At 39.1% G+C, this 16,115-nt stretch overlaps 1 protein-coding gene across 2 annotated transcripts in view; it reads right to left on the reverse strand.

Annotated features, from left to right (window-relative positions):
- The window catches only part of ptch1 (patched 1), a 69,209-nt gene that overhangs the window by 14,569 nt on the left and 38,525 nt on the right, over nt 1-16,115 (reverse strand). For both annotated transcript variants that reach the window (XM_066711218.1, XM_066711217.1), the window contains exons 13-16: nt 9,678-9,796; nt 8,134-8,650; nt 6,659-6,968; nt 1,599-1,741 (exon numbers count right to left, since the gene is read on the reverse strand). In XM_066711218.1, coding sequence (XP_066567315.1) covers nt 1,599-1,741; nt 6,659-6,968; nt 8,134-8,650; nt 9,678-9,796 — 1,089 coding nt within the window. The remainder of the gene's footprint in view (nt 1-1,598; nt 1,742-6,658; nt 6,969-8,133; nt 8,651-9,677; nt 9,797-16,115) is intronic.

The raw sequence follows: 16,115 nt of genomic DNA on the forward strand, positions 1-16,115 counted from the left end.
CTACCTCCAGAGCAAGCGGAAACATTACAAACAATACTCTGTGCCATACGTCGGCTTCAGAACAATAAATCCAGGATTCTGAAAGTTGGGAGTTCAAGAGAAAAATTGCTCGAGTTAGCGTAACAATAAAAAAAATTGGCAAGGGTCCCTGTGCACGTCTGTGTGCAGTTAACCTCTGTTGTTAACACTGAAGGAAATGCCACCCAGCAAATGGAGGAGAGCTATAAAAATAAAACAACATCTGTACAAATTTTGCTAATACAGCTTCTCCTGACCTATGGATTCAGAAAATGCCCAGCTTTATAATGCCGGTGAACATAAATAAAAACCATTTGGGTATAAATTCCTTGGAAAAAAACAACAACATCAACAAACAAACATTTTTTTTTTTTTTTTAATTGAGTAGTAAGATCTATAGCTTTGTAAAGTCTGAAAAGTACTACTGCAAATTCACTGGAATACCACCATTTCAGATTTGGCCTTGCTTAAAAGGTATGGTTTTCTGCCACAGCTTAGACAACGTTTGTGCACATAGTAGAAAGTTACTATTGGACACATACTGAAGCGTTCTCTGTGTTAATTCACAGCCCTGGTCTTACTTCAAATCCAGTTCCTTTCTATTTAATGAAATGAAACACAACAGTGACAGCAGTACAAAAAGGGTTGGATTCCAAAGATCTGGATTCAATTAACCAGCAGGATACGCAACAACTGTATGTCTTCAAGCTGTCTTTGGAAGCACACAGCGCAGCCTGCAGCCCCTCTGGGCAGAGCGCACTCGCTCTCCCTCCCAGGCACAGGAAATTACATCAGGAGCTGCACTCCAACACAGTTGTTTTGCTCTTTACCTGGCGCACGACGAGTTATCTCAGTTCGACAGTTAAAAAAGAAAAGGGGGGGAAGAAGAAAAAAAAAAAACTTTCGAATGCCTCTCCAAAATATTTTTCCCAGAGTTGAATGATACGTTGTATTCTGCCATAAAGCCCCATGTTTTACACTGAGTAATAACTCTGAACAATGTACTGTGTTAAACTGTCATCTGTAATGTTAGCAAATAAATTGAGAAAGACCAGCACCTCTAAGAGGATCATTAGATCCAAGATTTTTAGCCTGGAGCAACTGAATTCGACAAATGGTTTGAATGAAGATTTAATTGCTTTTTCAGAGGTCTATTGCAGCCCCAGTGAGAGCTTTAAATTCCAAAACTTGGTAAAGCAATCAAGAAAAGGTACATTTATAAGCCAGGTGTGGTTTACATGAGCAGCTACAAAAAAATTTAAAACCTTCATCTCAAAATTCATCTTCCAACATTCTTTAGGATTTTCTGCATTTCAACTAATTCTTTGATAATATTATATTCATACAGCTAAGTCTTTCTGGACCACTACATCCCATACATGAGGGGGATTTTTATATTAAAAGGACTTTCTTTTTGGGTTGTGATTTTTTTTTTTAATGATAAACATGGTAACTCTAACCTAGAGTTGTCAACAAATTAAGAAAAGCTTTACTACCATCCAGCTTGTTTGTTCACACTCTGGTAAAAGAAACCTCCTGTGTGGCATTGATGGAGAAAAGCATCTATTGAAAAGCCTTACCTGGCTTAAGTTGATGGGTTTGTCCCTATTGCCGGTTTGCACCAGCAGTTTGTATGCTAGAACACCATCATCAGATCCATTACTGTAGGTGGTCTGGGTGATTTTCCCTGCTTCCCAGTCACGGTCAAAGGCCTCTTGCAAACCTTAGAGGAAAAGAATCCACAGATTAGGATTTGATTTTGAAAAATAAATGCATGCATGCATGTGTTTTTGCAAAATCACATGGAAACACAAGTGGTTTGCCAGCACATGTTATGGTCTGCAGAACAACATTTCCACTAAATCAGGAGAAAAGGCTACTAGTGTAAGTTTAAGTTTGTTAGAAGGAAAGTTAAAATCTAAGGTGTTCAAATCAATAATTATAAAGCAGTCATATATATATATATATATATATATATATAAAATAATAATATTAATGGAAATAGGCATTGCAAAGTATTTCTGAAACAGCCACTCCGGTTCAAAAAAGTCTTGAGGTGGATCATCTCTGTGTATAATCCTAGGGTTTTATAGATCTTGAATTTTGATATTGATCTGAGAAGACAGATCACACTTCATGCATTCTCCTGCCAAGTACCTGTGTGTCCAAAACTGCTACAAAACCCAACAACGTATTAAACATAGAGCTGGTTTCTCAAAGCATTTTGCTCTGAAAGACTATACTCCCACCAACCCCCTTCTCATGGAAAAAAAATTATCTGTAATATTTCTGTAACATCAGGGCTCGACTGCTTGCAGAGCACAGTGTGAGGGAACATGATTTCATGAATTTATACCATCTGTTCGGACTAGTGGAGCTAATGAAAGTTGTGAGACTTGCTGCCAGCACGTGTAAAGATCACTGCCAACACCTATTCACTCTAACTGCTCTCTTGCTTTATTTCCCTCTACTGTGGCAAAAATATAATAATAATAATAATCATCATCATCATAATTAAGGGGGAGGAGAGTGTGTAGTGAGGGTCAAGGCAGTTCCAGGCAGGTAATTTGGATCAGATTTGGAACAGGAAGTGCAAATCCTGGCATAAAGGTTGTGTGTGAGAGCAGATGGCAAACCACCTCCTCCTGGGGTAAAGAGAAGTGATCGGGCCCACCTCACAGCTGCGCTGGAGCAGTAATCAAAACCATGGCTTCACGTCCGATAGGTTAACTACTTACTGTTAGTAGATAACAAAAACTGAGAAAAGAAAGGAAATAAAAATTATAAAACAAGATCAGGTCTTTGACACTGCCTTTGAGCACCACCCCCTTCCTTTACTCGAAACAAAAAAAACAAAAAAACAGCCTTGAGTGTTGTCCCCACCCAGCCCCCCTTTTCTTTTCGTTCTCTCTACCTTTCAAATTCAACAAGAGACCCCTTACCAAAAGGCAAAGTTTTAGACTGGAGGGAAACATCTACAGAAGATTAATGTAAAACTAAACTAAAAAAAAAACCACCAAGACACCTGCCAAACCTGTATCCAATCCCCCGAGTCACTAGCCGTCGACGTGATTGAGCAAGCAAGCAAGCACGGAGCTACCCAATAGGTTAATACCACTTAAGGGAGTTACAAGCTTACACATTGGCCCCATGCCTCAATAACCTACCTCCACTGCAAATAATTCCCTCCAACCCTTGATTTTAAAGAACAGCTCCAGGCAGGACTGGTTTCACTCTTCACTAACCTCAGTGAAGTAAAGCACTGGAATGTTGTCAAAGCGGAGGTTAATGGGTTAATAAGGAGACGTTTACCCCTGGCTGGTCAGAACGCTCGCCAAAGAGAGGCCATCGGCACGGCACTTCCGGGACCTACGCACTGCCCATTACTGCACCACACTAACCGATTACTTTTCACATTGAACACTTTTTGGAGAGGTCAAGTAGTGCTGACTGGAGACATTTTGGTGCTTCTGTACATATATATCATAAAATGTGTGTTTCTCCCTAGTGAGGAAATGCATGTAAATATTTAATTAACCTTCTGGGTAGATAGACCTCTGCTTATGTTTCCGAAAGTGGAAATAATTTATTTCCCTTCCCATAAACTTGGTAACGGAAAAGAAAAAACAAAAGATAAACACCACAAATCATTTTAGAGCTTTACATTATTCAAAGACAGATGGGATATTGTTTGGGTGAGGAAACAATTTTTTTTTTTATTGTAGATCTCAATTACCCCAATTAGCACCATTTAACCCCTCTAAATTAATACAATCCAATGGTCTGTGCAAGACCACTTGCCTGACACCACCAGCAGTAAGCGGTCCTACCCATTTCTTAAGTTCAGAAATGCCTTAATGTGGTCTGCTGTGACCTTAGCCCTTCTAGTGCTTTAATGTCCCAACATGTCCTGAAAGCCTGCAGGCCAGAGGAAGGCCACTGGACAAATATGCAGAGACCCTGTCTATCTTGCATTTAACTGCATACCCGGCAGACAACAGCACTCCCTTATTTTTGATACTCCTTTAAACGTGGAGCCAAAGAATCCTCTTAGTAAGAACTATAAACAGCACTGTTCCAATGTTTATTTAAAAGAAGAATTCTATCACATAATACAACTCATTTCAGACTGTTTTGGATAGGTTTTTCCTTTTTTTGGTACATGCCTTTCTATCCATTACACCAATCCATAAACCATTTCCAAAAACTGTATTTTTAAGTTTTGAACCCCTATCTATGAATACAATGGTTGTATGCTTCTCTGCTACATGAACCAAAAATTTGAAGACAACTAGAATGACATGTCTTCATGAAGAGAGTACGCATTTTGCCTCCAATAATTAACCAAGCCTGAAGATGAATTTTAAACATAACATTCTATACAAATTGTGCAGAAATGTTTTTTTTTCCCCTCTATCCTATTTTAACAAAGAAAGCAGCTTCAGGATAACACACAATTACACCTTGTCATTTAGGCTTTTGTGTAACATGTTCAAGGTTACCTGAGCACAGAGAAACTACAATTTGTGGAAATCCAGGGCTTTAGTACATTTGAAACCAGTTCTTGGCTGTTTGAAATGTTTGAACATCCATAGATGCATAAACACAATTAGCCTACATTAAAAACGTTCCTGCATGTTTCACAAATATCGACGCTCCTCTCTCAAGGATCCTGAAGATCCAAGGATCCATTTGGCAACCAAACATTCGCTGTGCCAACCAATCAAGTACTTGGGTTGCTCACTCTTATCTAAATATCTGGCAATGGCCTATTCCTTGGGTCAAGTCTGAAAATGAAACCAGAATACTAAAGCCCCATTCTCCATGCTCATAAACTCAGCTCTGCTTTTCTTGCCCTCAAAGCATTAACTCTTCAATCCCAGAGTGTTGTTGCACTGAATCACTCAAGCCCTCCTGAGCAGCACTTTATTATTACACTATTTCAGAGGTCTAAATGTCAGTTGACAATTTGTATAAAATTACAGTTGGACATCAGCTCGGTGTCTGGGACATCTCACGGTATACTACACGCAGCTGCTGAGGTATCAACAGAATACTTCAATGCAGTGACTTCCCTTCATAAAATTTGAGCACCTCTAGTGAGGTCTAATAGAAATCATGCTGCAGAGTGTACAGATCACAAACAAGCTTGGAAGCTGTTCAAAAGTCATTGTGATTGATTGACATGTCCTCTCAAACCAAAGGACACATTTATCACAATGCACCTCTATAGCAGAAATGTGATTTCCAGGGAAAAAAATAAAATAAAAACAAATAAAAGATAAATTTACCCTTTCAGATGCAAGAGATCAATGTCTCCCACCTTCTTTCCACTGTTCTTTTAGTTTTCCCTCTTAAGTTTCACTATATTTCTTTGCTCTCTGGCACAAAGCCAAAATCTTGTCAACATCTCAGCAATATATTCTAATGCTCACATTTGTATGTATCTGAAACAACTTACCAGGCAGGAACATAAATGAAAGGGGCAATCAACTATGTTAAAAACAAAACAACAATCCTTCAATGACACAAGAGCTGACTTTGTATCGGAGATGATTAAAAGACTCCTTCGTTATTTGAGATCATACGACATCCCAGAGAGACGCCCTCTCTGTGCCTGTGGCCCATTTCTGGGACATGATGTTTCAGTCTCTCTCATCTCCCTGTCTGTGTCTAATTTGTCTAACTGTTTCAAACCACAATATTAAACACATGACTCTCCCACCCTGCTTCCAAGTTCAAACGCATCTGGCAGCACGAATGCTCAGCGTTTGAAGACCAAGATGAAGACACTGATGAATGGATCTTTAGTATTAACTGTATAATCAAGCTTGAATTTTCCCAGGAGGCTAGAACACACAGTAAGTTTGGCATTACACCTTTCTTTCTCAATTGTCTCCACAGGAAGGTGCAAAGACTGAAGTGAGAAGGTGTAAAGAGTCCCCTCCTAACAAAAAGCACAGTCATGGTAACTGACTTATATAATTTAACAGACACTCTGAATATCATTCTCCAAGGAATAAATAAATAATTTATTGATTAAAGATCTGGGACTTGCAGAGCTGTTGATATCTGGTTCTTAGGGGGGATAACAGCTCCAAACAGCTGCTCCAACACGTAACTGCAAATGTTTCTTTGTGGATTTAGTATTATCACTGTTAAACTATTGTAAATGTGCTGTCAATTACCTCTAAGACCCTACAATCCATGTTCTGGAAAATAAATGACCTAATAATGGTAAAAGTGAACAGTTTTCAACAGTCTGTTTTTTGTAAATTGGTTTATGTCAATGTTCAGATTAACTGGCACAGATACATTTGGAACCACCCACCATTTATGTGTGTGTGCATGTGTGTGTTCAAACATTTTCTAAAATGAAATGGGTTGGCTGGCTGTGTCAAACTGCAATTAAGGGGATTATGGGAAAGAAAAAAAAGTGAGGAGCCAATTACATCATGGCCCCAACAACCACAACATAAAAACATTGAAGAGTTGTGACAGTAAGTTCAAGGTACATTTAAAGAGTGAAAGAATAAAGAAAAAAGCAACTCTGCTTTTAAGGGCTGCGTTAATTTATAACGGATAAGATCTCAACAACAATTTTCAGCAGAACAACATTTAAGGGTTCAGGCCATGTTACCTTGTAGCCAGTCCCGAAAGAAGTGCAGCCACATTCTGGGAAGTTTTCCATTGTCCTCCCTCAGGATGTATTTCACATTCCCAAAGCGTTTGTGCAGATCGTAGAGCAGGGCCTGAGCGTGCGCGTAGTCTGCCTTTTGCGTTACAACATACATGTTGTAGAAAGAGAAGAACTTGAACTGAGCTCCGATGAAGTCATACTCGCTCGTATCGCGAGGAACAATGTCCGTCAGCTCCAGGCCGTCCCGTACACGGGTGGTTCCATACAAGCTGACTCCCAGCAAACCCAGAAACAGGAAGATCACCACAACCTGCCAGAGAAACAACCGCAATAAAATGTGTTAACAAAATTACTTGTGGGATGAATCATCTTACATTCCTCAGTCATTACTCCTGTATGGACTCTGTGCTAGTTCAGGGCTTTCCTGGCACTGTAGCCAGGAAATGCAAGCTTTAGTTGGATAAGCATGTAGTTCGTACTGTCAAGAGGTTAGCCAAGGAGGAGGCTAGAATAAACAACTCAAAACCTGGATTACTGTTCCTACTGTTGTCTCTGATCTCTGCTAAACCGTGTCCTTGAGTTAAGTATTGATCTTCATCACAAACACTTCAAACCATTTAAAAACAAAAGAGGCTGAACTTCAAGGAAGATGAATAAGCTCCAACTCCACAAAATAAAGAAAGAGTGGAGAGGAAATTCCAAATGAGAGAGGCCCAAAAAATGATTGTTTTTATTTTTTAATTACTATTACCATAATTACTTTTTCATTAAATATGGTAAACCTACTAACAAATCATAGAGGGAGGTAAATAGAAGAAAGTTATTTGCAAAGGAAAATGTCTTCACTGAAGTACATTTTATAAGTGAACCTGCAAAGGTTGTTGGCATGTTTAAGTGAACAGACTACAGCTATTTCTTGCAGGAGTTTTAGTCCCTGGACAGATTAAGAGGGTGTGATTTAATTTAAATTCAAACCCACACATGAAACAATCTAAACCTAAAGGTCAGAAATATTATAACATCAGGCCATGCTTCAATAATTCAATAACACATTTTTTGAAAATTAGAAAAAGGAAAAAATAATGTACGGAAACATAAATGCACCAATAATAATGATAATAATAATAATAATAATAATAATAATAATAATAATAATAATACATTATTATTATTATTATTATTATTATTATTATTATTATTATTATTATCACACAAAGACCAATAGACACACACACAGCAAAGTGTGTTGGGTGGGGGGGGGTAAAGGGAAGAGATGAACAGATCACCCAAGATGAAGAGACCGAGAAGTCTAGCAAAGGCCTAATATGCCATGATTGGTTTAGAGGTGTACGTGAAATTACTTGCAACGTACATTATTGATTAATTCCCCGTATACAAGTAAAGAGTGCAGGACTATATTTTTAATCCCAGAATCCATGAGAACATGGGCAGAGAGAACGAGACCAAAGACTGACCTTGGTGGTGGGCTGCAACAGGAAAGGGGCGTAATGCTTCTCTGCGAATGAGGAAAAGGTCCAGCGAGTGCAGGGTGGCCCTATGCAGTGGGCGGCAGGGTCAGTGAAGTGGGACAGCAGGTCACGGGTGGAGCTGCTGCTCTCTGGGCTCTGGCAGCTCAGGATGTCAGGGCCGGTGGAGGAGCTGGTGGTGGTGGTGGTGGTATTGTTGTTGTTGTTGTTGTTGCCGCCAGCATTGCCCACTGAAGAACCGCTGCCCCCCGGGGGGGTGGTGGTGGTGGTGGTGGTGGTGGTGACGGGCTGCACGGAGATCTCGGAGCGGGGCTCGGCAGTGGTGTAGTAGGCCTGCGTGCGGGGGTCGTATTCAGTGCGGAGCTGGACGGTGGACTGCATGGTTATCTGAGTCTCGTGTGCAAAACTGTGGCTGCTGTAGGAAGGTGGGGGGCTGTAACGACTGGCATCAATATTATCCATGTAGACCTGGGGCTCAATCTGGATCACTCTGTTTGCACAAGGGCTGGATGATGCAGAGGGAGATAAAAATAAAGACAATTATAATTAAAAGCCTATATCATTTTTGTAATGGATTAACTCTCACCATTACTTGCAAGTTGTGTCAAGAGCTGCGACAGTCAAGAGTCATCTCCTGCACCACTCTCGACATCAGCTGAGACAATACCATCATACACAGTTTGAGAAGTATTTCAATCTTTGGGAAAGGCTAAATAATTCTTGTGGTATATTGTCAAAATAATTGGGGGGGGGGGGGTGGGGTAAAAAAAAAAAACCAATATATATGTAAAATAATTATTGACCAATAAATAAATGTAAAGATGAGGGTGAAGTTTATACATTAACTTTAATTTCCTGCATATTATGGTAAGATGATTTGGTTCATGAAATATGTGCCTGAAGCAGCTTGTGGATTAACCCCCCCATTTTTCTGAAATAAAGGAAAAATGTGAAGCCGTGTGCACAGGAAGCGCGGGCCGGCCTCGGCGCTGGCTGCAGCAGGATGCCTTGCACCGTGCAATTTTGTAATTGCAAACACAAATGAGGCTAAAGAGGGCCTTGCTTCAACAGCAGCCTTGTAATTAGTTGGAAACTATGTTACTCTACTGGATATTAATCTGCCCTCTGTAAAATACCCAGCACTGCTACAAACCATGCAGGCTGTGTGACTGATGCAAGTAAGCATGTTAGAAAGGGGTTGTTTACTAGACAAGTTATCCATTCAGATTATATATATATATTATATATATATGTATATATATATTCAAAATGACAGGTGTATACAAGATGAACATGTGCGAAAGTAGAGCTTTAACATAACACAGTTCACTGGAAAAACTGTGAAATTAGATAAACTGAAAAACATTGCAAAGACTTCACAGGCCCTGACTGTAAGTAAAGTTAAGATTTCATAATGCATTGCTTTTAAAATTAATCCACTACAATGATATTCTATGATTATTATTTTTTTTAATAAACCCTTTAGTAAAATAGAAGAAAAATCCCCTCTTGACATTCCCATGAAGCCTTACCTGACAAAACAACAGAAGATGTCCAGGCGTCGGTCTTCCCGCCTGTATAGATCCATGCTCAGAATAGCAGGAAAGATGAGCAGGACCATGGCAAAGTTAAACACCACTACAACAGCAGCCTAATGCAAACGGGGGAAAAAAGAGAAGGGAGCGTTCAGGAGCATTCCAACATTCCAGGGTGCCGAGTCCCATGTGCACATTGTCTTCGAGGCTGCGAGTTCAACTAATTAGGAGTCTTCAAGCTTGCATATATAGATAGTTTTTTTGTGGTAATTGCAGTCCTTTGATGTTTTGACTTTGACTCCTTCATTACAGTACAGAAGGAAACAAAGGAAGAACACCACATTTATATAAATGTATTTACATAATTTATAGTCTATATTTGTTTTAAATTAAACTAGACTGAATTAGAGGAGGGTATGTGACACAGATGGGTATTTTCATACATAATAAAGTTATTGCATGAATCAATCATCATATATTTATGAAGGATAGTCAATGTAAGTCTGTATATCCATCTTGAAAACAGCCTTCACATTTAATAAATTAACTAAATATAAAATCAAAACAGCTAAGTTGTATATAAATTCATACTTTTTATAAGTACACAGTCTGATGACTGTGGGTGAAAACTGGTAAAAACAGATTACATGGGATTTGATTTCAGTGGTAGTAAAAACTGAAAGTAATTGGAACATAATCTGAGTTTGCAGTTAAACCTGTAGATGCCTTGATGACAGATCTTCCTTGAAAGAACTGCTTTTGTTAGTGTACTTTACCATTTTTAGAAAGAACAACAAAGTATAGACTCTAGTACAATTTAATGAAACCAGATACAGGATGATCAACAAGCTAAAATATCAGTTATACATATTTTAAAATATAATAAGCACTGGGAATCTTTAATGCAGAATTTGAAGTTTGCATTTCTCCATGTAAGTCGGGCCAGGCTGCAAGTTTCTCTAACAAGGGGTTAAAGCCCTGCAGGATACTCGCACCACTAGCATACTTAATAACCTTCCCACATTGCTATTAAACACTCCTCGAGCCTTCACCAGCTGTAAGCTATACTGCATTTGCCAAAACCACAATGACTGGGATTGCCTATCTGTGTAGAAATTCATCTTGACATCAACAATAAACAAAAAGAAAGCAAACTCCAGTTACAGACAAGACTGTCACTGAAAATACAGACTACATTAATTCTTGAAAGGAATCTTCACAAGACTTGGGGTTGGGTGAGGCCTGAAGAATCAAGCGTGACTTTACAATCCATTGCTTGCGATCTTTAGAAGATTAAAAGAGATTTCTCAGGGAAGTTAAAAGTTTTACAAAATACTAATTCCTGATGAAAACTTGGAGTTCAGAGCACACATTTTAGAAGTCAAGGTTTTGCTAATGGGCCATACAAATGAACTGGAAATTACTGAGACAAATGTTTCTCTACTGATGTTAAGCAGCTTTGGGTAAAACAGTCATTCTGGGAAGGTAAAGAGCAGGACAGTTATATTAGAATGGCTAATCTCTTTAAGATATCCAGAAATTTTACTACTGGCTTGAGGGGTTTATTTTATTGTGTATAGAACAGAATTAGCTGGTCTGATAGTTCTTGACTGTATCCTTTATGGGCTTCTTTCTGCGAGCTACATTTCAGAATTAGAATTTAAATCCTGGAAAATTAGGGCACCACTATGTCCATATATAATAGTTGCTGCTGTAATGCCATAAATGTTGAGTCAGTGCTGTTTTTATTGCATTACAGCAGACATTAGGTTATTATTTGTTATTGTTCTGTGTTGTTGTGTTGTGTGTTTTTCTTCTATGTTTATAAGGCACAGAGAGCCACAGGCAGATACATTTCATTGCATTGTAATGTACTTGGCTGTATTTAATGTACATGACAATAAAACTAACAAGGAGTGTGTGAGAGTGTGTGTTTGGTGGGTGGGGGGGTATTCAACAGAAAATAGGAAGCCTAGAAATGAGCAAATTACTAGGTAGAAAACACTCTCATTAAAACATATCTACTGGATATATGGATAGATAGATAGATAGGGGTATACATACACAGAAAAAAAACTATAATATGGCGAAAGAAAAAAAAAATAAAGATCAGGAAACCGAGAGGGGGATAATTCAGCAGAGTAATCTTGCTAATATAAAAGCTCTTGGGGCAGTTTGTGTAATTTAATTTTCTTCCAGTAAATAAATATTGTATAATATTGTTCAGAAATCTAAGATAGCAGTAATCCAGATCCTTTCAGATTAGCAGCAAGAACAACAAAAAAAAGACTGTGTTGGAGGCGCTGTGGGAGAAGGCAGCAGCCTGGGTAGGTTGGGGCCCTGCCCAAGGTACAGACTGTATCCTCCATTCCTGCCAGACCACCCAAGGAGAGGGCGTACCGCAGAGCCCGGAGGTGATGAGCAGAAGATGAGGCCTGTCAGACAGTTCCCACCTTCCTCCTGCCAGCCTGCAGCAACACTCTGACAGACACTTTGCTTCAGCCTCTTTTTACTTTGTTGCTGTTCCTGCCGCATATAAAATGCTCTCATTATATATAATGTAGACGGGGACAAAAACAACAAAAAACTACTGTTGCTGCTTTTCTGTTTTAGTCTCCTCTCCACAGCAAACTAATCTTCTTGTGAAGCAGCCAAGAGATAAGTCTTGGTTTTGGTCAAAGAATGGGGGAAAGAGGCTGAGTCAGTGATACTCTATTAGTAGACCACAGCTACGCAAAGGATTCTGTAATAAGAGGGTTGCTATTGGAACTAGTTTTTGATTTTTCAAGGAAGGGGACCATTCAAATGATACATCAAACAAAAGGAGAACTAAAAGTTACCAGAAAACTAAGTACTATTTACTCTTACTCTCCACAACACAAAGTGAATAATCTGTATAGATGAAAGTCTGTTTAACAATACCCTGTGCTGGAAAGTGATACCATCTTCTAACTCACACAGGTGGGTGTCCCTGCTTCTTATGTTACACAGGGTATTGCCTAATGCTTTAGAAACTTAATATTTTTACAGTGCCTTTATGTTTTTGCCATTATAATTATACAACATAATGGCTTTCAGTTAAAAGCTCACAGCATTTATCAGATTTTATATACAGAAAAAATACTTGCATAGTGGAACAGCTGTGAGTAACTCCGACCTTCAGCTAATAAAACACAGGCTGTTATTTAAATCCCTATTAAACCTGCAGAGCATCCAACAAACTCTTTAATGTATGTTTTCAAAAAATAGATAAAGCTGTATAGCAATTAAGCCATTTAGCAAGAGTCTGTGCTTCAATGAAGACACAGAAATGACACTGGGACCAGTAAAGGTAGGCAAAGTCTATGATGGGAAGAGATGAAAATCAAGCAGAGTGGATAATCAAAACATCGTCAACTTATCAGTCCCTTCACTTGCTAAGTGGTGGGATTCAAATTATGAATAAAACACTGATAGGGCCAAGAAGGAGTATTTGTCTAGCCATGCAAAAAGGCCAAAGTAAACACAGAGCACCTCTCCTTTAAAACCACACGTAGCATGCTTTGTCTGCCTTGTCCACAGTACTTTGATTGGAACTGTGATTTCTTTATTCAATGAACAATACAGGAGGAGCAAACTATGCACAGCATCTGGGGCAGAACAGCAGAGGCTCAGCAAAAGGGAAAGCACTGACATGGAAGAGTGACAGTCACGTTCGTCTTTGTAAGAACTAATCAGGAAGCCATTTATTCTCCTTCAGCAGCTGGATTACTTTACAGATACCAGGGGCCCACAGCCATGGAAGCTCCGATTGCTATCTCCCACTGTCCCAGAGAGGTCAGAGCCAACTCCCTCTCCGATTGACATCAGCTAATGCCTCACCATCTTGATAACACTTGCAAAAGGAAGTGCTTCCATGACCAACAACAACAACGGAGGGAAAAAAAAGATGAAAAAAAGCATCCTATATTCCACATCTTGCCCTGAATTTTAAAGATAACTGGGTGTGATTTTACACTTTATTTGCTTTAAAACAAGTTAGTCCGTAGCACAATACCAATAGCCAAGGACGGGAGCACAAAAATGAAATCTTCCTCATATATGGCCCTCCAAGCGGAGCTTTGCTTTTGGAAACATTCCAGCTGGATCAAGCACAATCAGTAAATAACAAGGGTTTTTATTTCTTATTTCTTTTTTAGTGCCATCAATCCACACATCATTATTTCTGAGCCTTGCACTTTGTTGTACACGCTGCCTCGCCTGCTTGGGAATGTCTTCTGTTTGTGTTATTCCAGTACAGTGAAATCAAACCTCACCTCTTCCCAGCACTCAGGAATGTATAAAATGAGGCAAATTAAAAATGAAGGCTCTACACTAAAGAAATGACAGATTATGTTTTCAGAGCCCTATAGCCAAGACTGCTTTAGAAAGTTTACCTCAAAAGGGCCTGTAACTTGTCTAAACCCAGCAATTTCCAACCGTATAACCCACTGGTTAAACTTTGTCTTAAATTAAGCAGGACCCTGCTGGAGCTGCCAGCAATCTAGCACTGGTGTATGCAAAACATGACAAAAGGTATGAACAACAGAGAGAAGAAGAAAATGGATTAAAACAATGTACTTTGCTTTCCCTGGACAGAATGAACAATTAGCATTCATGATCCAGAGACCTGGGTTTGCATCATGATCAAGATTGAATTCCAAAGGAAATTTAGAAACTTGCTGAGTCGATCAGACAAGAGCTATATCAGGTGCAAATCTAATATAATAAATAATGATAATAATGAATATATGATGTGTAGAAAAATTACATCCATACAATTGTAGGTGCACCATAGAAATCGGGTTTCGTTTTCTGTAGATTGCGATGTGTTAATGCGACACTGCCCCCTATGGATGCGTCAACCTTACGTGCAAGTATGTTGGCAGACACCCATGCAAACGTCTGCGTACGACACCCGCGCATGTATGCAGAGACGCAATGAATAGGTAATTAGTGATTGACAGATAATCTTTTTACTCATCTCGCCCTCTACTTTACACACAGTTGTTTATTGAAGGTATATTGCAGATGTTCCTCTGGATAAAAGAAAATAAACAGTTGTTCACTCATCACTCTGTTATTCTCTTCAAGCTCAGAGGCTGTGAAAACTGTCAAAATGATCAGGAAAAATACTGCATGCACTTCCTCCGAGGACGTCAGAGGTCGAGCAGCATGAAAAATCTGTGGAGAAGCAGGTTAGCAAAAACAAGATGATTCTGCTGTTGAGTGTTTGGTTTATCTGTGCAGCTTCAAGGTCAGCTGACCCCATAAATTCTCCATGATAAAGCCAAGGTGCAAACGGCTCCAGCAAGTGACACGAAAAGAAAAAAGATTCTCCCTTGATCTCCACCCAAAGCGAACAGTCAATACTAGGAGACTGTCATACTTAAAAGAAGAAATATCCATTCAGCAGCTTTCTCAGATTTACTCCTCTAATGGCATCACATATCACTTTCTTGTCACAGGCTCTCATTCATGATATGAGGAAGCAAACTATAACAAAATACACTGTGATTTGCGATGTTTAATTCTTGTGCTTTGCTATTCAAAGAAAAGCCCTTGGATTATACCTGTTTTAGATACCCAGTCCCAGAAAACCATATAAATTAAACCAGAATACTAGAGCTGTTACAAATAAACAGACAAATTAACTGTTGCCTTCTAGATATTCAGCGTTTAAGGCCATATTTCCAGATTATGGCTGTTAAACATGGCAGGCCTCTCTGTATCATCGTTTTCAGGCTTAGTTGATCAACTGATAGGTGAGTTTTTAATAATTTTCAATATTATAAAACAGTGATTTGCTTCAAGTTCCTTAATTTTATAAAATCCCAAGAACACGGTGCTATGAATAAGTGACAGACCTAAATAATCAATTCCAGCAATGCCCAGCAGCACAGAAACAACTGACAGCAACACATATAGCCAGCTGGGTAGTCAGTTATTCTGAGCCATCAACTTGTTCACTTCAGATGAAACATACTGCCTTTCCTGAATTTCTTAGACAACCTTTATCCAAAAGATTATTCAAATCAACTTACTGGCATTCCTGTATGTATGTACAAGCCACTGTATCAGTGGCTAGGATTACCACAATGAGCTAATGAGGGATGACTAAGTTGCCTTTAGCAACACACTTTCCTCCAACTTAAAAAATAAAATAATTTACTCTGAGGTAGGAGGCATTCATGCAGTATTTTGACAGCTGACATATACAGCCCTGGCAGTCAAACTCAGCTTCCCTTCAATTAAATTACAGAGAGCGCATTTCTCCTGAAACTCTCTCCAGTCGAGCACCTTATGTCGTCACATGCTAAATTAATTGCAAATGCAAAATATCACGATGACCCCACTACAGCTAACAAACTTCCCAACAGTACTGTAATCTGAAGGATACAATTACTGGTGTTAGCA

The sequence above is a fragment of the Amia ocellicauda genome, chromosome 8 (assembly GCF_036373705.1).
Source record: "Amia ocellicauda isolate fAmiCal2 chromosome 8, fAmiCal2.hap1, whole genome shotgun sequence".
Classification (NCBI taxonomy): Eukaryota; Metazoa; Chordata; class Actinopteri; order Amiiformes; family Amiidae; genus Amia; species Amia ocellicauda.